This window comes from Chiloscyllium plagiosum, unplaced genomic scaffold (assembly GCF_037043375.1).
Source record: "Chiloscyllium plagiosum isolate Xiang-an unplaced genomic scaffold, Cpla_swu_hap1 HiC_scaffold_36, whole genome shotgun sequence".
In the NCBI taxonomy this organism is placed as follows: domain Eukaryota; kingdom Metazoa; phylum Chordata; class Chondrichthyes; order Orectolobiformes; family Hemiscylliidae; genus Chiloscyllium; species Chiloscyllium plagiosum.
Window position 1 is genome coordinate 4244426 of NW_028270174.1, and position 23554 is coordinate 4267979.

At 47.9% G+C, this 23554-nt stretch overlaps 1 protein-coding gene and 1 long non-coding RNA gene across 4 annotated transcripts in view; one reads left to right on the forward strand and one right to left on the reverse strand.

Moving 5' to 3' along the window:
- Positions 1 to 23554, reverse strand: part of LOC148139888 (uncharacterized) — a 132338-nt gene that overhangs the window by 68472 nt on the left and 40312 nt on the right. The window lies entirely within an intron of this gene.
- Positions 19854 to 23554, forward strand: part of LOC122539525 (protein RUFY3) — a 70853-nt gene continuing 67152 nt past the window's right edge. The window contains exon 1 of one of the 3 annotated variants that reach the window (XM_043674475.2): positions 19854 to 20652. In XM_043674475.2, coding sequence (XP_043530410.2) covers positions 20331 to 20652 — 322 coding nt within the window. In that variant the 5' untranslated portion in view covers positions 19854 to 20330. The remainder of the gene's footprint in view (positions 20653 to 23554) is intronic. The other 2 variants (XM_043674479.2, XM_043674476.2) reach the window with 2 other exon arrangements.

A 23554-nucleotide genomic window follows, 5' to 3' on the forward strand; every position in this document is an offset into this window, starting at 1 on the left:
CCTCAGCACTGATCGTCCAACAGTGTGGCACTCTCTCAGCACTGACCCTCTGACAGTTAGGCACTCCCTCAGCACTGACCCTCCGACAGTGCAGCACTCCCTCAGCACTGACCCTCCGACTGTATGGCGCTTCCTCAGCATTGACCCTCCGACAGTGCGGCACTCCCTCAGCACTGACCCTCCGTCAGTGTGGAACTCTCTCAGCACTGACCCTCCGACAGTGCAGCACTCCCTCAGCACTGACCCTCTGACAGTGTGGCGCTCCCTCAGCACTGGCCCTCTGACAATGCGGCGCTCCCTCAGCACTGAACCTCTGACACTGCGGCACTCCTCTCAGCACTGACCGTCCGACAGTGCGGCGCTCCCTCAGCACTGACCCTCCGACAGAGCGGCACTCCCTCAGCACTGATCCTCCGTCAGTGTGGAACTCTCTCAGCACTGACCCTCCGACAGTGCAGCACTCCCTCAGCACTGACCCTCTGACAGTTAGGCACTCCCTCAGCACTGACCCTCTGACAGTGTGGCGCTCCCTCAGCACTGACCCTCTGACAATGCGGCGCTCCCTCAGCACTGACCCTCTGACACTGCGGCGCTCCCTCAGCACTGATCCTCCGACAGAGTGGCACTCTCTCAGCACTGACCCTCAGACAATGCGGCACTCCTTCAGCACTGACCCTCTGACAGTGCGGCACTCCCTCAGCACTGACCCTCTGACAATGCGGCACTCCCTCAGCACTGACCATCCGACAGTGCGGCGCTCCCTCAGCACTGACCCTCTAACAGTGTGGCACTCCCTCAGCACTGATCCTCCGTCAGTGTGGAACTCTCTCAGCACTGACCCTCCGACAGTGCAGCACTCCCTCAGCACTGACCCTCTAACAGTTAGGCACTCCCTCAGCACTGACCCTCCGCCAGTGCGGCGCTCCCTCAGCACTGACCCTCCGACAGTGCAGCACTCCCTCAGCACTGACCCTCCGACTGTATGGCGCTTCCTCAGCATTGACCCTCCGACAGTGCGGCACTCCCTCAGCACTGACCCTCCGTCAGTGTGGAACTCTCTCAGCACTGACCCTCCGACAGTGCAGCACTCCCTCAGCACTGACCCTCTGACAGTGTGGCGCTCCCTTAGCACTGGCCCTCTGACAATGCGGCGCTCCCTCAGCACTGACCCTCTGACACTGCGGTGCTCCCTCAGCACTGATCCTCCGACAGAGTGGCACTCTCTCAGCACTGACCCTCAGACAATGCGGCACTCCCTCAGCACTGACCCTCTGACAGTGCGGCGCTCCCTCAGCACTGACCCTCTGACAATGCGGCACTCCCTCAGCACTGACTGTCCGACAGTGCGGCGCTCCCTCAGCACTGACCCTCCGACAGAGCAGCACTCCCTCAGCACTGATCCTCCGTCAGTGTGGAACTCTCTCAGCACTGACCCTCCGACAGTGCAGCACTCCCTCAGCACTGACCCTCTGACAGTTAGGCACTCCCTCAGCACTGACCCTCCGCCAGTGCGGCACTCCCTCAGCACTGACCCTCCGACTGTATGGCGCTCCCTCAGCACTGACCCTCTGACAGTGTGGCACTCCCTCAGCACTGACCCTCCGACTGTGCGGCGCTCCCTCACCATTAAGCCTCTAACAGTGTGGCACTCCCTCAGAACTGACCTTCCATTGGTGTTGCTGACTTTTTCAAAATAAAGGCAAAAATCTGAATAATTGATGATGAGAGCTCATTATTCAGCTTCAACTCTGTGCTGGCCTACTATCTGTAATCGTCTTTGTTAACATCATTAGTAACTCTCTCTCTGTCTCTCTCAATCTCTCTCTCTCTGGGCTGGTTGCATGTGACTGTTTATGTCTGCCCACCCTCCCACTAATCTCATCTTCAGTATAAATACCACCCCTTCCAGTTCTGAAGAAAGGTCATAGGACTCGAAATCTTAACTCTGCTTTCTCTGCACAGGTGCTGTCAGACCTGCTGAGTTTTGCCAACAATTTGTGTTTCTGCTTCTTGCCCCCTGGTTTTACTGTTTTGTATTATTCCAGGATAACTGTTCTTATTTTCCATACGTTTTGTTCAACTCTGTGCCCCACCCTTTCGGCACATGAGAGGTTTGCTGGAACGTTTTACAGGATGCTGGATAACAGTTTGATGCAGGGGCTGCAGAAGCTGGGGCTGTATTCATGTTCTTGCTGCAGTTATACAGGGCCTTGGTGAGGTGACACCTTGAGTATTGTATGCCATTTTGGTCTCCTAGTCTGAGGAAGGATATTCTTGCTATTAAGGAATTCCAGTGAAGGTTCACCAGACTGATTCCCAGGACTGACATTTTAGGCAAGACTGAATCGACTGGGCTTGTTCTCGCTGGAATTTAGAACGAGGGGAGGATCACACAGAAACTCATAAAATCCTGATGCGACTGGACAGGCTCGATGTGGAAAGAATGTTCTTGATGTTGGGGAAGACCAGAACTGGGGGTCACAGTCAAAGAATAATGGGGAAGCCATTCAGGACTGAGGAGAGGAAGAATTTCTTCACTCAGAGAGTTGTGAACCTGTGGAATTCTCTCCCACAGGAAGCTGTTGGGGCCAGTTCATTAAATAGATTCACGAGGGAGTTGGATATGGCCCTTGTGCCTAAAGGGATCAAGGGTCGTGGGGAGAAAGTGGGACTGGGATACTGAGATTGCATGATCAGTCACGATCATATTGAATGGTAGTGCAGGCTCGAAGGGCCGAATGGCCTACTCCTGCCCCTATTTACTATGTTTCTATGTTTAAAACAAGTGAAGAGTTTTGTTGGAGTAACTAAAGAGCAATGATTTCCATTGCCTGTGGTTTTGATAATGTAATGGAACAGTGAATGGCAAAAGATCCAGAAGTAATTAGTCGCCTCTTAACACCTCCCCCTGACCTGCCCTCCTTGGTATCACCCCACCCTGGAGAACACTTGGACTTGGTCTCACTGACTTCAAATCAGGGCTGTCCCTTTAAGAGAGAGGTGAAATGTGGTTTTCTCTCAGAGGCTTCTGGGTCTATGAATTGAATTGAATTTATTGTCCCTTGTACAGAGGCACAGTGAAAAGCTTTGTCTTGCGAGCAATACAGGCAGGTCGCAGAGTTAAGTAGCATAGAGGGTAAATAATAGGTAAACAGTGGCAAAAATAAAAACACAGGTACAGGCGAATGTTAAGAGTTTGTGAAAGAGTGTAGAACGATTGTAGGAAATAGGAAACTTAGATCTGCACACAGGAGCTCGCAAGGAGTCAATCATATCTGGCGCCGTCTTGCATCCATTTAAACTCCCTTCCTAAGCAGGCGGGTGGGAGACTGGGGGGGTGCGGCAGTGCAGCCTCCGAATAGTGTTAAGGCAGCGGGAGATAGATTATCAATAAGTGAGGGGCTGAAAAATTACCAGGGGTAAGGGGAGAAATCAGAGTAATCATATCAGTCATGATCACATTAAATAGAGACAATAAAACTGCAGATGCTGGAATCCAAAATAGACAGGCAGGAGGCTGGAGGAACACAGCAAGCCAGGCAGCATCAGGAGGTGGAGAAGAGACCTGAAGAAGAGTTACACCCGAAACATTGACGTCTCCACCTCCTGATGCTGCCTGGCTTGCTGTGCTCTTCCAGCCTCCTGCCTGTCTAATTATGATCACATTAAAAGGTAGAGCAGGCTGGAGGAGCCAGATGGCCTACTCCTGTTCCTGATTCACATATTGACTTGTCCCACAGATATCCACGGGAGGAATTTCAGACTGTCACGGTGAACTTTATGTCCAACTGGCCTACATTTATTCTGCTCAAATAACAAACCTTGCTTTCATCAATTGCAAGCATGGTAGCTCAGTGGTTAGCAGTGCTGCCTCACAGTGCCAGGGACCTGGGTTCAATTCCAGCTCCAGAACACTGTGTGGAGTTTACATGTTCTCCCTATATCTGCTCTGGTTTCCTCCCACAGTCCAAAGATGTGCAGGTTAGGGTGGGGTGCTGAGCCTGTGTGGGAAGCTTTTCAGAGAGTCAGTGTGGGCTGAATGGCCTCTCTGCACTTTAGGGATTCTATACTTTTTTTGTCATCTTAATGTTACAGTGGGATCCTGCGGTGCACAATTTGGTTGCCATATTTCAACTTGACGACATTTCATTGGCTGTAAAGCACTTTTAGACATGGAAGGTGCTATATAAATGCAAGTCTTTCTTTTGTTATATCTCTGGGTATAGAAGTCCTTGAAATGATTTGTCACTCTCTGCGCCTCCTCTAGATCTTCCCTTTACTCCTCGGCTTTGTGTTCTTGACCTCGCTTTCTCCTATTTAATTGTAAACAGCGATTGTCACACAACCCGATGGACAGGCTGGCCTTCTTTCATATTATCGCCACTATTCACTGTGTCTACACAGAAACATAGAAAACACGAGGAACAGTAGGCCATTTGGCCCTTCCAGCCTGCTACACCATTCAAAAGGATCATTGTTGATCACTCAACTCAGTCTCCTGTTCCTGCTCTCTCCCCATACCTGTAGCCCAAAGAACTATATCTAATTGCTTCTTGAAAACATTCAATCATTTGCCCTCAACAGCTTTCTGTAGCAGAGAATTCCACAGGCTTTCTACTCTCTGGGTGAAGACCCAGCCCGTATCCTTAGATCCCTGGTTCTGCACTCCCGCATCATCAGGGACACATTCCCTGTGATTCTCCCATCAAGAGACCCTTACCTAACATTGAGACACACTAAGTGTTTACAATCAACAACTTTGTAATTACTTAGACAAATAAACCTAGCTGCAAAACAGAAATGTGGGTGTTTTCCTCGTTCGTGAAACTCCTGTGATTTCTGTATTCACAAAAGATTCTTTCCCGCTTTGACCATAAATCACAGGGTAGACAAGAAAATTAAAGATGTTCACCCCCTGGAATTTCCTACTGTGGTTGTGATGCTTGATTTCTTGTCTACTTGTGCCAACTATACCCATTAATTTCGCATCTCTAACTTGGTAAATAAAGCTGAGATGTTACGTAGGACAATTAGCAAATAGAAACTGACAACAAAGCAACAAAATAAAAAACAAAAGAATTGCAGATGCTGTAAATCAGAAACAAAACCAGAAATTGCTGGAAAAGCTCAGCAGATCTGGCAGCTTCTGTGGAGAGAAATCAGAGTTATCATTTTGGATCAAGTGACCCTTCCTCAAAACAGGTAATGTAATTCTCAGTCAGGTATCTAAAAGCTTCGACTCATCGAGTCGTAGGGATGTACAGCACGGGAACAGACCCTTTGGTCCATCTCGTCCACGCCGACCAGATATCCTAAATTAATCTATGACCACTTGCCAGCATTTGGCCCATATCCCTCCAAACCCTTCCTATTCATATACCCATCCAGATGCCTTTTAAATGTTGTAATTGTACCAGCCTCCACCACTTCCTCTGGCAGCTCATTCCAGACACGTACCACCCTCTGCGTGAAAAAGTTGCCCCTTCGGTCCCTTCTAAATTTTTCCCCTCTCACCTTAAACCTATACCCTCTAGTTCTGGACTCACCCACCCCAAGGAAAAGACCTTGTCTGTTTACCCTATCCATGCCCCTCATGATTTTATAAACCTCTGGCAGGGTGATCTTAACACGCTCTGTACTGATTGCATGTAGCTAACTCTGAAACTAAAGGCTGACCATGTTTTACATTCCCGTTCATGATGTCTAACTTAAAAGCACCATTGTCTCAAACTTTTTGTGCTTTCATTTATTCAAATTCTTTTTACTCTTGACAAAAGGCTGACAAAGATTTTTTTTTCCCTCAAGGGACCAGGTAGGAAGGATGTGGTGGTGTTGGAGGGGAGTCCAGAGGAGGTCCACGTGACAGATCCCAGGGATAAAGGGCTTGTCATATGAGGAGAGGTTGAGGACTCTAGGTCTGTACTCGATGGAGTTTAGGAGGATGAAGGGAGATCTCATTGAAATCTAATAAAAATAGAATATCGAAGATCCTGGATAGAGTGAACGTGGAGAATATGTTTCCACCAGTAAGAGAGACTAAGACCCTTAGGTCCTAGTCTCTTTCGAACTGAGATGAGGAGGTATTTCTTCAGCCAGAGGGTGGGGAATCTGTGGAACACATTGCCGCAGAAGGCTGTGGAGGCCAAGTCACTGAGTGTCTTCACAACCGTGATAGATAAGTTCCTGAAGAGTAAGGGTCAGAGGAGAATGGAGGTGAGAAACGATATCTGTACAAAATGAAGAGAAGCACAGATAGAGTGGATAGCCACAGGTGGTGGAGTCAGATCTATTAGGGACAGTTAAGTGCCTCTTGGATAGGCACATGGGTGATAGTACAATGAAGGGTATACAGGTTAGTCTGATCTTAGAGTAGGATAAAAGGCAGACACAACATCAAGGGCCGAAAGGCCTGTACTGTGATGTACTGTTCTATATTCTAAAAAGGCTTCCGCTCAGCCTCTGACGCTCCAGGGAATATAGCCCCAGTCTATTCAGCCTCTCCCTGTAGCTCAAACCCTCCAACCCTGGCAACATCCTTGTAAATCTTTTCTGAACCCTTTCAAGTTTTACAACATCCTTCCGATAGGATTGAACATAGAGATGGGTTTCAAAGACTGCCTTCAAATATAAGGTAGGTGTGGAGAGGTGGGGAGATGTAGAGAGGTTTAGGGGTGAGGTTAGGGTTCTGGAGATTATGCTACATGTGACAATGTGCAGATGGCTTTCAGAGTGAAACAATTTGATTCGGAGGATGTTCCAGACTTGGAGTGTCATAGGGCTCAGGGAGATTCGCGAGATAGGGAGAGTGTGAACGTGGCTGGATTGAAAACACATGATAAAAATTGAGGCGTTGAAAAGAGTGTGTTTTGTTTCACCCTATTTGAAAATTACAGACCTTTTAATATCAGTTTATAGAAAACTTAAAATGAAACCCCAAATTTCTCAACTGCCAGAAAGTATTAAGAACAAAGGTGAGCTGCTCAAGCTGGTTAACTGAATATCAGAACATAAGAAACAGGGGCAGGAGTGGGGCATTCCTGAAGAAGGGCTTATGCTCGAAACGTCGATTCTCCTGTTCCTTGGATGCTGCCTGACCTGCTGCGCTTTTCCAGCAACACATTTGCAATTCAGCCCATCAAGCCTATCCCGCCTTTCAACATCCAGCTGAGACCATGTCCTTTCACAGAGATAAGGGACAAGGTTAAAGAAGACAGCTCGTGATGTTCATAGCTCAGGGAGACATTACTGTAACATTCAGCGATCTGCGCAGCACTGAGGGATTTGTTACTCTGTCAGAGATCTTATCTTTCAATCTTTCAAGTAAAATGTTCAACTGTCTGCTCTCTTGCGTAAAAAAATCCAACAGCACGATTTTAGAGAGGAGCAGGAGATTTCTCCCCAACGAGCTGGTCAATATTTACCCTGAATCAAAGTCAAAATACCCAATTATTATCACATTGCTGAGTGTGGGATCTTTCTGTGCGCAAATTGACTGCCATATTTCCTACATTGCCTTGAATGTTTCAATTCAACTTATACATTACTGCCTGCAAAGTGCAACATGAGATATGATGAAGTTGTGGAGGGTTCTATGCCAATGCAGATCAGTCATTTATTGAGTGCTCAGTGCTAATTCCAGTTAAGTTAACCCTTGCTTTCTTACAACTGAAGAGTGACTGGATGCAGGTATGGTGTTGCCCTCATGCCCTCTCCCCCAGCCCCTCTGTTCACTGTAAATGTCGCAAACTCCTTTGTGTGCGCCCAGTCTCGAGATAATGTCCAAACAATCACTGTATCAGAACTGCAATGATTGGGAAATCGGATTGGTTCTTTAAAAGAGTCATAGAGTCAGAGAGATCTACAGCACAGACAAAGACCCTTCATGCTATCAAGTTTATTCAGGTCAAAAACAACCCCCTAACCTAATTTAGCGTCACGTTTGGCACAACACTGTGGGCTGATGGGCCCATTCCTGTCCTGTACAGTTCTACGTACTACCTATTCCAATCCCCTTTCCCAGCACTTGGCCCATAACCCTGTACACCTTGACATCACAAGTGCACATCTAAATCCTTCTTCAATGTGATGGGGGTTCCTGCCTCTCCCACCCTCACAGGCAGTGAGTTCCAGATTCATCTGGAAGCACTAGCTTTCAGAGCCCTGTTCCTTATGCCTGATGAAGGAGCAGCGCTCTGAAAGCTAGTGCTTCCAAATAAACCTGTTGGACTATAACCTGGTGTTGTGTGCTTTTTAACTTCCTTTTTCAGGTAGCAGTGAATGATTTGGATCATGCACCTCCTCTCAACTCATCAGAGTTTCCTCACTTTACCCATTAACCTCTTCATCCACCTTGCACCATCATCTCTTTGAGGTGTTTAATCTCTCTGGCTTCCCACCCTAACACAGACCTGTCCCTTCCACTTCTCCAGCTCCCCACTCCCCCCATTTCTCTCTTATAGATGCTCCCCAGGTGCTGAGTATTTGCTGCTTTGAACCAGGGGCTTGGGGCTGGGCTTGGTCCAGTCACTGCAATGTTTCTGGAGATTGTTGGCCCAGTTGAGAGTCCCTACTTGGCTGATACTTCAGGAGATACTGTGACGTTTGACTTAATGTTATAAGGTACTCGTGCACCTGGCCTCGGCATCTCTGACCCTACAACGTGCTGGACAATAGAACATAGAACAAAGAACATTACAGCGCAGTACAGGCCCTTCGGCCCTCGATGTTGCGCCGCCCTGTCATACTAATCTGAAGCCCATCCCACCTACACTATTCCAAGTACGTCCATTTGCCTGTCCAATGACGACTTAAATGCACTTAAAGTTGGCGAATCTACTACCGATGCAGGCAAAGCATTCCATGCCCTTACTACTCTCTGAGTAAAGAAACTACCTCTGACATCTGTCTTACACCTATCTCCCCTCACTTTAAAGTTGTGTCCCCTCGTGTTTGCCGTTCCCATACTTGGAAAAAGGCTCTCCCTGTCCACCCTATCTAACCCTCTGATTATCTTGTATGTCTCTATTAAGTCACCTCTCAACCTTCTTCTCTCTAACAAAAACAGCCTCAAGGCCCTCAGCCTTTCCTCGTAAGACCTTCCCTCCATACCAGCAACATCTTAGTAAATCTCCTCTGCATCCTTTCCAAAGCTTCCACATCCTTCTTACAATGCAGTGACCAGAACTGTACACAATACTCCAAGTGTGGCCGTACCAGAGCTTTGTACAGCTGCAGCATAACCTCCTGGTTCCAGAACTCGATCCCTCTATTAATAAAGGCCAAAACACTGTATGCCTTCTTAACAACCCTTTCAATCTGGGTGGCAACTTTCAGGGATCTGTGTACATGGACACTAAGATCTCTCTGCTCATCTGCTCATCCCAAGAATCCTACCATTAGCCCAGTACTTTGCATTTCGATTACTCCGACCAAAGTGTATCACCTCACACTTGTCCACATTAAACTCCATTTGCCACCTCTCAGCCCAGCTCTGCATCCTATCTATGTCTCTCTGCAACATACTACATCCTTCGTCTCTATCCACAACTCCACCGACCTTAGTGTCGTCCGCAAATTTACTAACCCATCCTTCTACGCCCTCATCCAGGTCATTTATAAAAATGACTTCCTTTTTACTGGTTAGGGTATTCTCTACTAACCTCGGTTAAGGAAATCAATTTCTCCTTATTCTTGGGCATCCTGATGGATGCTCCACTCCAATCCAGCTCTCTAGCACAACCCCCCAAAAAACAACCCAGTCATGACCTGTCTTACCTCTCCCTTCTTGGGTAATTTCTGTGCATCGTTTGCCATTCCCAAATTGTTGCCATCTCTTTGTTCTCTAACTCGTTCACCTTCTTGCTCTCTCCCTTGCTTTGTAACTCCTATAGTTCCACAACGTTTCAGCTCTCTATGGCCCTTTGTTATCGTGAGCAATCCCCATGTTCACCACTCCCTCACTGGAGGCTATACCTATAGCTGCCTGAGACCCCAAACTCTGCACCCCTTGCTTTCTTGGGTGAACACCAAAGACCCCTTGGCCAACATTCAAAGAGCAGGGGAGTTCACCCCAGCATCTCTCAATCGATATCAGTAAGAATAATTTTTTCAGAATGAGGATATTGCTATCAGTGGGAGCTTGCTGTGCACAAATTGGCTGCTGAATTTCCTGCAGTGCAACAGTGCCCGAATTTCAAAAAGCACTTCATTGGTTGTAAGATATTGCATGATATCGTGGGGTCGTAAAAGGGGCTATCAAAATGGAAATTCCATATTTTCTTCAATTCCTTTCAGCTCCACTTGCTTCTCCTCCTTTAAGATGCTCCTGAAACTGTGATCTTTGACCAAGCTTTTGGTCATCTGACCTAACATCTCCTTATGGGACTGGTTGTCACATTTAGTTTAATAGTCACTCTGCTATACTGCTAGGACAACGTAAAATATAAACTGATCTGCTGGAAAAGACCCTCATCTGGAAATAACAAATTCTGCCTCTCCTAAAAAGTAGCAGTTTAAACAATGTTGAACCAAGGAAATTATCTCCCTCATTTTCGGTCAAGACAAAAGATCCTGATCGGCAAACCAGCTAAATAAAATGGTTTTCTTTCAGTGATGTAGTTTGAAAAGATAAAAACTGATTAAGCTTCAGATACTAAGACTCCTAATTGTTTCCCATTTGAATTTGAAACTGCTCTGAAAATCTTCCATTGCTCTGTGGAGAATAGCAACTGGGTCTTGTAGACACAAACCAAAATAAAATGAGAAGTCAACTCATTCTATCTTTCTTAGTTTGGAGTCTTGATCCACAAGGTGGTTTTACAGAGTCATAGAGCTGTACAGAATGGAAATAGATCATTCAGTCCAACCCGCCCATGCTGACCAAATATCCTATATTAATCTAGTCCCATTTGCCAGCATTTGGCCCATATCCCTCTGAACCCTTCCTAATGCCTTTTAAATGTTGTAATTGTAGCAGCCTCCACCACATCCTTTGGCAGCTCATTCCATACACGCATCACCCTCTGCGTGAAAATGTTGACCCTTAGGTCCTTTTCAAATCTTTCCCCTCTCAATCTAAACCTTTTCCTTTTACTTTTGAACTCCCTCATTTTGAGGAAAAGACGTTAGCCACTGACTTTATCCATGCCCTCATGATTTTATAAACTTCTGTAAGGTCACCCCTCAGCCTCTGATGTTTCAGGGAAATAGGTCCCAGCCTATCCGACCTCTCCTTATAACTCAAACCCTTCAGTCCTGGCAACATCCTTGTAAATTGTTTCTAAACCCTTTCTAGTTTCACAACATCTTTCCTATAGCAGGGAGACCAGGACTGTACACAGTATTATTCTTATTTTCTTCAAATCCATAATACTCAATGGCAGTGTCACATCTTATCCTGCTTGTACATAAATGTGGTGGAGCTAGGATTAAGGGGGGATATAGTTTAAATCTATGTGGTATCTTAGTTAGTTTAAAGAAAAAGACTTCTTCTGAATAAACAAGTTTTTTGAGTTAATTGAAGGTATTTGATTAAAGCCTTTTGGCTCTAGAGAGCAGGAATTAAGAGAAATAAATTGATTACCCTTATAAAAGATATAAAAGCTGACCTTGGGAGTTCAGCGTTCTTCATTTTGTCGGCTGCAGTTGGAGTGGGAGGAGTGACAGCAAGGACCAGAGGCCCAACGGGAAGGTAAATTTTTAAAAGATATAAAAGTTTACCTCGTGTACAGGTGGAACGCACGCTGAGCAGGAGCGGACACAGGACTCCTGGGTAAGTGAGGTTTTATATTTAGGTGGTTGAAATACCCGAAACACTACTCGGGTAGTGTCTCCCACCCGTCCTCCTCCTCAAACCAAAAAAAAGGTTCTGTGCGCTAGATTGGTAAGGTGACAAGTTTCTTTAATACTTTTAGTTTCTCAGTTGTTTACTTTAGTGATGAAAAGGGATAGGTACATACTGCAGGGCAAGGTTTATAGCTAGGGGAAAGGCAATTACGATGCGATTAGGCAGGATTTAGGATGCACTCTTGAAATGTGGAGCTTATTCAAGGACCAGCCACTGGGTGTCCTTGATCAGTATGTACCTGTCAGGCAGGGAGGATGTTGTCAAGTGGGGGAGCTGTGGTTTACTGAGGAAGTTGAATCTCTTGTCAAGAGAAAGAAGAAGACTTATTATGTTAGGATGAGATGTGAAGGCTCAGTTAGGGCGCTTGAGAGTTACATGTTAGCCAGGAAAGACCTAAAGCGAGAGCTGTGAAGAGCCAGGAGGGGACATGAGAAGTCATTGGCTGATAGGATCAAGGAGAACCCTAAGGCTTTCTATAGGTATATCAGGAATAAATGAATGATTAGTGTAAGATTAGGGCTAATCAAGCATAGCAGTGGGAGGTTGCGCGTGGAGTCAGAGGAGATAGGGGAAGTGCTGAATGAATACTTTTCATCAGTACTCACACTAGAAAAAGGCAATGTTGTCGAGGAGAATACTGAGATACAGGCTACTAGACTGGATGGGACTGAGGTGCATAAGTAGGTGTTGGCAATTCTGGAAAGTGTAAAAATAGATAAGTTCCCTGGCTAGATGGGATTTATCCTCAGATTCTCTGGGAAGCCAGGGAGGAGATTGCCGAGCCTTTGCCTTTGATCTTTATGTTGTCATTGTCTACAGGACTAGTGCCAGAAGGCTGGAGGATAGCAAATGTTGTTCCCTTGTTCAAGAAGGGGAGCAGAGACAACCTTGGAAATTATAGACCTGTGAGCCTTACTTCGGTTGTGGGTAAAGTGTTGGAAAGGGTTTTTAGAGATGGGATTTATAATCATCTAGAAAGGAATAAGTTGATGAGAGATAGTCAACACAGTTTTGTGAAGGGTAGGGCGTGCCTCACAAACCTTATTGAGTTCTTTGAGAAGGTGACCAAACAGGTGGATGAGGGTAAAGTGGTTGATGTGGTGTATATGGATTTCAGTAAGGCGTTTGATAAGATTCCCCACGGTAGGCTATTGTCCAAAATACGGAGGCATGGGATTGAGGGTGATTTAGTGGTTTGGATCAGGAATTGGCTAGCTGAAAGAAGACAGAGGGTGGTGGTTGATGGGAAATGTTCATCCTGAAGTTCAGTTACTAAAGGTGTACCACAAGGATCTGTTCTAGGTCCAGTACTGTTTGTCATTTTTATAAATGATATAGATGAGGGCATAGAAGGATGGGTTAGTAAATTTGTAGATGATACTAAGGTCGGTAGAGTTGTGAATAGTGAAGAAGGATGTTGTAGGTTGCAGAGAGACATAGATAAGCCACATAGAGAGGTGGCAAATGGAGTTTAATGCAGAAAAGTGTGAGGTGATTCACTTTGGAAGGAGTAACAGGAATGCAGAGTACTAGGCTAATGGTAAGATTCTTGGTAGTGTAGATGAGCAGAGAGATCTCGGTGTTCAGGTACAGAGATCCTTGAAAGTTGCCACCCAGGTTGATAGGTTTGTTAAGAAGGCATACAGTGTGTTAGCTTTTATTGGTAGAGGGACTGAGTTTTGGAATCATGAGATCATGCTGCAGCTGTACAAAACTCTGGTGCAGCCACATTTGGAGTATTGTGTACTGTTCTGGTCACCTAATTATAGGAAGGATGTGGAAGTGTTGGAAAGGGTCCAGAGGAGATTTACCAGGATGTTGTCTGGTATGGAGGGAAGGCCTTACAAGGAAAGGCTGAGGGACTTGAGGCAGTTTTCATTGGAGAGAAGAAGGTTGAGAGGTAACTTAATTGAGACATATAAGATAATCAGAGGGTTAGGTAGGTTGGACAATGAGAGCCTTTTTCCTCGGATGGCAAGGGGACAACATTTGCTATTCTCCAGTCTTCTGGCACTATTCCTGTAGACAATGACAACATAAAGATCAAAGCCAAAGGCTCGGCAATCTCCTCCCTGGCTTCCCAAAGAATCCTAGGATAAATCTCATCCGGCCCAGGAGACTTATCTATTTTTACACTTTCCAGAATTGCTAAGACCTTCTTATGCACCTCAATCCCATCTGGTCTAGCAGGAGGAGACATAGCTTTAAATTGAGGGGTGATGGATATAGGACAGATGTCAGAGGTAGTTTCTTTATTCAGAGAGTAGTCGGGGCATGGAACGCACTGCCTGCAACAGTAGTAGACTTGCCAACTTTAAGGGCATTTAAATGGGCATTGGATAAACATATGGATGAGAATGGAATCGTGTAGGTTAGATGGGTTTCAGATTGGTTTCACAGGCAGGTGCGACATTGAGGGCCGAAGGGCCTGTACTGCGCTGTAATGTTCTATGACGTTGAAAGTGACACAAACGTTTGAAAGTTGGAGGATGTATCAGTGACTGGTTTATGTCATTTGACTACAGCTGCACTAAGAGAATCAGCAAAGATGTTACACGTGGAAACTCCTGCCAAAGTGAAACAGGCAGAGATAGTTACAGCACTGACACAGCAAACACAAGAGAGGCCAATACTCCAATGAGTGAGTCATCAGAGTAAATTGAAAGGATCCTATGCAGATACATCACACAATGGTTTGGCAACTGCTCTTTCTAAGCCCGCAACAAACTACAGAGCGTTGTGAACACAGCCCAGACCATCACACCAACCAGCCCTCCAACCATTGACTACACTTATACTCCGAGGTAAAAACAATGATTGCAGATGCTGGAAACCAGATTCTGGATCAGTGGTGCTGGAAGAGCACAGCAATTCAGGCAGCATCCGACGAGCAGCAAAATCGACGTTTTGGGCAAAAGCCCTTACTCAGGGCTTTTGCCCGAAACGTCGATTTTGCTGCTCGTCGGATGCTGCCTGAATTGCTGTGCTCTTCCAGCACCACTGATCCAGAATCCACTTATACTCCACTATAAACAACCAACATCATCATAGACCCCCCCCACCCCGATTATACTCTCTTCCACTGGTCAGAAAATATAAAAGCTTGAATACATTAATGGACCTCTTAACTGTTAATTCTGATCTCCCTCTCTCTACACCTTCTCTGTTCTGCTACCCTGATCCACTTTGTATGGTACAATCTGCCTGTGCAGCATGCACAACAACACTCGCCACTGTATCTCAGGACATGTGAAAACAACATATAATAAATAAATAAGCTATGATTCTGTTACAGATAAAGCAATTTGAGAATGAAAATAAAATCAGACTGCTTAAAATAAGAAAAAAATCTGAAATCAAGAGACTTGAATTTAAGAAGAATGTGAGAAAGAGAGCATTTTTTGAGGCTGGAACTAAAGATTTGGGAGAGTGAAATGAATAAAGGGAGAGAATTGAAAAAAGAATACCACCTTAATAGGCTGTGTATAAAGAAAAGAGATGTCAGATACAGAGAAAAATTCTGATCAGAATAAACCTGGATATAATCTTATCTCCAGTAAGGAAATGTTTAAACTTGTTCAGGCCCTACCAAAACTCGAGGAAAAGTGATGTGCAGGCATTCTTTGTCATTTGAAAATGCAAAACAAGTGAAGTGGCCAAAGGAAAACTCGATAATGCCAATGCAGAGGAGGATGATGGGTAGAGCACATGAGATTGCTAGTTCATTAATAGAAAAGGTTATGTCGGAGTATGACACAGTATAGGACGCTGTTTTGATTTTGATCCTGGAGAAAGTCAGCAGATCTGTCAGCATCTGTAGAGAGAGAAGAACAGACCTACATTGAATTTGAAAGGGATTTGAGAGTAATTTTGACAACTGAATACAGGCATTAGGAATATTATGTTTAATTCACTCATAGGGTGAGGGTGTTGCTGGCTAGGTCAGCATTTATTGCCCAGAGGGTAGTTAAGAGTCAAACCATATTGCTGTGGGACCAGAATCACAACTAGGCCAGAGCAGGTAAAGATGGCAGTTTCCTTCCCCAAAGGACATTGGTGAATCAGGTGGGTTTTTCCAACAATTGGGCAATAGCTTCATGGTCATCATTACACTCTTAATTCCAGATTTTACTTTTATTGAATTTAAATTCCACCATCTACATTGGCAGTATATGAGCCTAATCCCTAGGACATTACTTGGATTAATAGCCTAGTAATAATACCATTAGATCACCATCTTCCCTAAAAGAATTTGGCTTGAAGACCGGAGGGTTACAGACTGCTAGTGGGTGCACTGATAATTAAGAGCTAACCCATAAACTAGAGAGCTGATTCCCAAAGATGAATCTTATCAGATTTGAAACATTAACTCTGTTCCTCTCTCCACAGATGCTGCCAGACCTGCTGAGTTTCTCCAGTAATTTAAGTTTTTATTCTGTAAAACTAGACATTTTTCTCCTCCCACCAGCATAAACCTGAGGAGGAGACAAGGTGGGAGAGTAAAAGGATGACAAATAGCCAGGGGAAGGGAATACCCCAGGAATTCTTTGTCAAACTGGAAAGTACGATGCTGAGGGTGGAAGTGACACTCAAGGGCTGAAGTGTTGTAACAAAGTAAGATATTCAAATTCAGATCCATGGAAGGTACAAGGAAAACCCATGGGATTTTCTGGGGTCCGTAAGGAGCTAAACTAAGCCAGTATCAGAGGAGTACTATATGAGAGAGAAAGAAACTTTAAGATTGTTATTGGCTCTTTAACATTTTGAAGTCTATGTCAGAGATGGTAACAGAGAAACACTATTCTACACAGAGACCATAATCCACTGGCACCTCTTAATAAGTTTACAACTTGAAACACAAGACTATCCAGATGAAGTATTTTCTTTTAGCTATTTAGATTATTCACATTGCTGAAACAGATAATGTTCACTGACTGGGCAAGCACTTATTGTTCATCCACAAGAAGGATACTTTGTTCCATCTGGAAGGTGATGGAATAACTTTTTTTTATCACCAAGGACAGGAGAACGGATTGCTGCTCTTTTGAAAACAAGTTGCTGAAACTTGTTATGAAACTTGTTACACTGTTGTTTGCGCCAGCCTGGAGTGTTTGTGGAAAATGAAATTCTCCTAGCAACAGGTAGCTGATTGGTTTATGCAATAGTGACTAGCTGGAGATGCTAAAGGTCATCAGCCTGACATTGGTTCCCTGATTGGATCTTGGAGAGGTGATCAGATTGGATGTTTGTATTAGAGGAAAGTGTGGACTGCAGATGCTGGAGATTAGAGTCCAGAGTGTGTTGCTGAAAAAGCACAGCAGGTCAGGCAGCATCCGAGGAGCAGGAGAATTAACGTTTCGGGCAAAAGCACTTCGTCAGGAATGAGGCTGTGAGCCGAGGGGGTAGAGAGATAAATGGGTGGGAGGGAGGGGGGGAAAGGTAGCTGAGAGTGGATGGCGGTGGGGGTAATGGTAATAGGTTGGAGCCACTCCCAAACCATTCGACACCTGGAGGAAGAACGCCTCATCTTCCACCTCAGGGAACCCTCCAACCACACAGTATCAATGTGGATTTCACCAGTTTCCTCATTTCCCCTCCCCCCACCTTACCCCAGTTCCAACCTTCCAACTCAGCACCGCCCTCATGACCTGTCCATCTTCCTTCCACCCTATCTGCTCCACCTATCACCTTTACCTCCCTCCATCTACCTAATGCAGTCTCAGTCACCTTCACCCCAGCCCCACACCCCCCTCCTATTTATCTCACCATCCACTTGGCTCTAAAGCCTCATTCCTGATGAAGGGCTTTTGCCCGAAACGTCAATTCTCCTGCTCCTCGGATGCTACCTGACCTTTCCTTTTCCAGCACCACACTCTCGAGACTGTTTGTATCAGAGACTGAGAAACTGCCAGACTGCTGGAAGTGCAGGTTCTATCTCTGTAGTGAAAGTACCTGAAATCTGAAAACAAATATTCTTCCTGTGTTCCCCCATCTGGTCCCATTTCCCCACTGTTTTCCCCTCATTTATAACACCAATGTCTTTTTTATTTATTTAGAAACTGAAATAACTATTTGTTTCTATTGACATTCCTGATGAAGGCCTTATGCCCGAAAAATCGACTCTCCTGCTTCTCGGATGCTGCCTGACCTGCTGTGCTTTTCCAGCACCACACTCTTTGACTCTGACTCTCCAGCATCTGCAATCCTCACTTTCTCTGCACTGTATGTGTATGTTGAGGTTTAAAAGTGGTTTACAGCTTCAACCAGTCGAGTTCGATGTTGATAGATCAGAGTTTTGTTTATCTGCAGCTAGAACTTATTGGTTTGAAATAAACAGCGGTTTCTTGTTAAGTACAGGATCCTGGCCAGTGTTTTAGGGTCACCTGAGTCCATCAGAACTGTAATTTGGCATTTTGCACCATTGATGAAATCTTGGGAATAGTGGGGTTTGAGAATTGGTGCCCTTTCCCAAATGGTGATAAAGAATGAGGGTGTAAGTTCCCTGCCTCTGTGTATTATAGCAGAAAGGTCTTAAGTCAGGAACCTTCCCCAGTTCTGCCTCTTGCAGTGGCTCGCTGAAGGTTCAGTGCACCACTCCTCTGGAGCACTGTGTCCAGTTCTGGTCGCCCTGTTGTGGGAAAGATTCTGTTAAACTGGAGAGTGCTCAGAAAAGATTTACCAGGAATGGAGGGTTTGAGTCATGAGGTGGGGCTGAATGGGCTGGGACTATTTTCACTGGAATGTAGGAGGTTGAGGGGTGACCTTATACAGTTTTATAAAATTATGAGGAGTATAGATAAAATAAATGACAGGTGTCTTTTCCCAAGGTTGGAGGATTTCAAGCCTTGGGGTCATATGTTTAAGGTGAGAGGAGAAATATTTAAAAGAGGTATGGGGGCAACTTTTTTTACACAGAGAATGGGTCACGTGTGGGATGAACTTCCAGAGGAAGTGGTGGATGTGGGTACATCTACAATGTTCAAAAGTCATTTGGATAAGTTCATGAATAGGAAATGTTTGGAGGAATGTGGGGAGAGTGAGGGCTGTAGATGCTGGAGATAAGAGTTGAGTGTGAGTTGCTGGATAAGCACAACCGGTCAGGAGCAGGAGAATCGACGTTTCGGGCCCTTCATCAGGACAGACATTGGAGGGATATGGGCCAAGCGCGGTCAGGTGGGAGTAGTTTAGTTTGGGATTATGGTCAGCACGGACTAGTTGGAGCGAAGGGTCTGTTTCTGTGCTGGATGACTCTGTGAGAGGCTGCAACCCACAATGCAGCGCCATGTCTTGTGCCCCAAAACCTGTGACTTTCAAAGGCATGCACAAATAAGGCTCATGTAGTGAAAGAGTTACAGTAAAGCGTCAGGAATAAAGCAGATAACTTCCTCGCCACACTGTGCAAGGTGAAGGATAAATCAGAATTGGAGTAAGGTATGTCCCTTCTGACAAGGGAATACACCTTATTAATCCCCCCATCACGTTTCCTCACCTCCCCCGGGAGAAAGCAGACAGTGATGGACTGAAGACTGTAAATTGAAGGGGGTGAAGTGATGGTAGGAACCGCACTGATTAAAAACCGAGGATACCACAAATTGCAATCTGATTAAAACAAGCGTACATTCCACACCAACCGGATTCAGGTTGCAAGCCTCAAATACACAACCCCATGGCAACTCTCCAAACCCCCACCGCACTCTGATTGAAAGGAAAACTGACACCTTGCAAGGTGTTGAGAATGCTCCTGCTCCTTTATTGTCAGCACAATTCCCAAAATAAAACATATTATAAAGAACAAGGGGCGGGGTTCATCTAAAATAGCATGCACTCTGCAGCACAACGCTAACATCTCAAAGTAAAGCAGACTTGATATGTCGCTGCACATGCTATAGCACACTGATATGTTTTAGGTCACACAGCAGGAGGGAGGTTTAAAAAGAGGGAGGAGGTGGGAGCTATGTTAATGAAACTGACGCTATTGGGTGAAAGACTAATGCAACAAGAAGTATGTAGAAAGGAGGAAAAGAAGCGAGACTCTGGGCTTGAAGAAAAACACGATGAAGAGTTAAGGAAGAAGGGCCGCAAACAGCGGCTACTGCTGCTGGAGCCCCCGGATTCCTGACCCCCGGGTTCTAGCTCCCGGATTCCTGACCCCCGGGTTCTAGCTCCCGGATTCCTGACCCCCGGGTTCTAGCTCCTGGATTCCTGACCCCCGGGTTCTAGCTCCCGGATTCTTGATCCCCCGGGTTCTAGCTCCCGGATTCCTGACCCCCGGGTTCTAGCTCCCGGATTCTTGATCCCCCGGGTTCTAGCTCCCGGATTCCTGATCCTGATCCCCGGGTTCTAGCTCCCGGATTCCTGATCCTGATCCCCGGGTTCTAGCTCCCGGATTCCTGATCCTGATCCCCGGGTTCTAGCTCCCGGATTCCTGATCCTGACCCCCGGGTTCTAGCTCCCGGATTCCTGATCCCCGGGTTCTAGCTCCCGGATGCCTGCCCCCCCCCCCCCGGGTTCTAGCTCCCGGGAGTCCGGAGCTGGAGTTGCAGCAGCGGCCATGGAGGAGTTAGCAGCGGCGGCGAAGGCCGAGGGGCCACCCAGAGCGGAGCGGGCGGCGGGTGCAGCAGCGAACGGGGAAGCGGGGACGGTGAGCCAGGACCCGGTCATTTACTTTGTCCGGGGCCGGGCTGCAGGCGGCCCTCCCGGGCAGGAGCAGGAGGAAGAGGCCGAGCAGCTCCAGTTCAGAGCCGTGTCCGGGCCGGCCACCCCCTGCCCCAGTTACATCAGCAACAGTGACTCCAGGCCCCGGGGAGGTGAGTGCAACACGGCATTCCCATTTTTAATTTCAGTAGGAACCGAGAGTTCAACAAACTCCTGGAGTTACAGCAGCTTCCTGCAGAAATTGGAAGTATCTGTGTGTGTTTGGAGGGTTAGGGGTGTGTGTGTGTGTGTGAGAGAGAGCCCTGTGTCTGGGGTGGGAGGTGTGTGTGTGTGTGAGAGAGCCCTGTGTCTGGGGGGGGAGGTGTGTGTGTGAGAGAGAGAGCCCTGTGTCTGGGGTGGGAGGGGTGTGTGTGTGAGTGTGTGAGAGAGCCCTGTGTCTGGGGTGGGAGGTGTGTGTGTGTGTGTGAGAGAGCCCTGTGTCTGGGGGGGGAGGTGTGTGTGTGTGTGTGAGAGAGAGCCCTGTGTCTGGGGTGGGAGGTGTGTGTGTGTGTGTGTGAGAGAGAGAGCCCTGTGTCTGGGGTGGGAGGGGTGTGTGTGTGTGAGAGAGCCCTGTGTCTGGGGGGGGAGGTGTGTGTGTGTGTGTGAGAGAGAGCCCTGTGTCTGGGGTGGGAGGTGTGTGTGTGTGTGTGTGAGAGAGAGAGCCCTGTGTCTGGGGGGGGAGGTGTGTGTGTGTGTGAGAGAGCCCTGTGTCTGGGGGGGGAGGTGTGTGTGTGTGTGTGAGAGAGAGCCCTGTGTCTGGGGTGGGAGGTGTGTGTGTGTGTGTGTGAGAGAGAGCCCTGTGTCTGGGGTGGGAGGTGTGTGTGTGTGTGTGTGAGAGAGAGCCCTGTGTCTGGGGTGGGAGGTGTGTGTGTGTGTGTGTGTGAGAGAGCCCTGTGTCTGGGGTGGGAGGTGTGTGTGTGTGAGAGAGCCCTGTGTCTGGGGTGGGAGGTGTGTGTGAGTGTGAGAGAGCCCTGTGTCTGGGGTGGGAGGTGTGTGTGTGTGAGTGTGTGAGAGAGCCCTGTGTCTGGGGTGGGAGGTGTGTGTGTGAGTGTGAGAGAGAGCCCTGTGTCTGGGGTGGGAGGTGTGTGTGTGTGTGAGAGAGCCCTGTGTCTGGGGTGGGAGGGGTGTGTGTGTGAGTGTGAGAGAGCCCTGTGTCTGGGGTGGGAGGTGTGTGTGTGTGTGTGAGAGAGAGAGAGCCCTGTGTCTGGGGTGGGAGGGGTGTGTGTGTGTGAGAGAGAGAGCCCTGTGTCTGGGGGGGGAGGTGTGTGTGTGTGTGTGAGAGAGAGAGCCCTGTGTCTGGGGTGGGAGGTGTGTGTGTGTGAGTGTGAGAGAGCCCTGTGTCTGGGGTGGGAGGTGTGTGTGAGTATGAGAGAGCCCTGTGTCTGGGGGGGGAGGTGTGTGTGTGTGTGTGAGAGAGAGAGCCCTGTGTCTGGGGTGGGAGGTGTGTGTGTGTGTGTGAGAGAGCCCTGTGTCTGGGGTGGGAGGTGTGTGTGAGTGTGAGAGAGCCCTGTGTCTGGGGTGGGAGGTGTGTGTGTGTGAGAGAGCCCTGTGTCTGGGGTGGGAGGTGTGTGTGTGAGAGAGAGAGCCCTGTGTCTGGGGTGGGAGGTGTGTGTGAGTGTGAGAGAGCCCTGTGTCTGGGGTGGGAGGTGTGTGTGTGTGTGAGAGAGAGAGCCCTGTGTCTGGGGTGGGAGGGGTGTGTGTGTGTGAGTGTGAGAGAGCCCTGTGTCTGGGGTGGGAGGTGTGTGTGTGAGTGTGAGAGAGAGAGAGCCCTGTGTCTGGGGTGGGAGGGGTGTGTGTGTGAGTGTGAGAGAGAGAGAGCCCTGTGTCTGGGGTGGGAGGGGTGTGTGTGTGAGTGTGAGAGAGCCCTGTGTCTGGGGTGGGAGGGGTGTGTGTGTGAGTGTGAGAGAGCCCTGTGTCTGGGGTGGGAGGGGTGTGTGTGTGAGTGTGAGAGAGCCCTGTGTCTGGGGTGGGAGGTGTGTGTGTGTGAGAGAGCCCTGTGTCTGGGGTGGGAGGTGTGTGTGTGAGAGAGAGAGCCCTGTGTCTGGGGTGGGAGGTGTGTGTGAGTGTGAGAGAGCCCTGTGTCTGGGGTGGGAGGTGTGTGTGTGTGTGTGTGTGTGTGTGTGAGAGAGAGAGCCCTGTGTCTGGGGTGGGAGGGGTGTGTGTGTGAGTGTGTGAGAGAGCCCTGTGTCTGGGGTGGGAGGTGTGTGTGTGAGTGTGAGAGAGCCCTGTGTCTGGGGTGGGAGGTGTGAGTGTGAGAGAGAGAGAGCCCTGTGTCTGGGGTGGGAGGGGTGTGTGTGTGAGTGTGAGAGAGAGAGAGCCCTGTGTCTGGGGTGGGAGGGGTGTGTGTGTGAGTGTGAGAGAGCCCTGTGTCTGGGGTGGGAGGGGTGTGTGTGTGAGTGTGAGAGAGCCCTGTGTCTGGGGTGGGAGGGGTGTGTGTGTGAGTGTGAGAGAGCCCTGTGTCTGGGGTGGGAGGGGTGTGTGTGTGAGTGTGAGAGAGCCCTGTGTCTGGGGTGGGAGGTGTGTGTGTGTGTGAGAGAGAGAGAGCCCTGTGTCTGGGGTGGGAGGTGTGTGTGTGTGAGAGAGAGAGCCCTGTGTCTGGGGTGGGAGGTGTGTGTGTGTGAGAGAGAGCCCTGTGTCTGGGGTGGGAGGTGTGTGTGTGAGTATGAGAGAGCCCTGTGTCTGGGGTGGGAGGTGTGTGTGTGTGAGAGAGCCCTGTGTCTGGGGTGGGAGGTGTGTGTGAGAGAGAGAGAGAGCCCTGTGTCTGGGGTGGGAGGTGTGTGTGAGAGAGAGCCCTGTGTCTGGGGTGGGAGGTGTGTGTGTGTGAGAGAGAGAGCCCTGTGTCTGGGGTGGGAGGGGTGTGTGTGTGTGTGAGAGAGAGCCCTGTGTCTGGGGTGGGAGGTGTGTGTGTGTGTGTGTGAGAGAGAGCCCTGTGTCTGGGGTGGGAGGGGTGTGTGTGTGAGAGAGAGAGCCCTGTGTCTGGGGTGGGAGGTGTGTGTGTGTGTGTGAGAGAGAGCC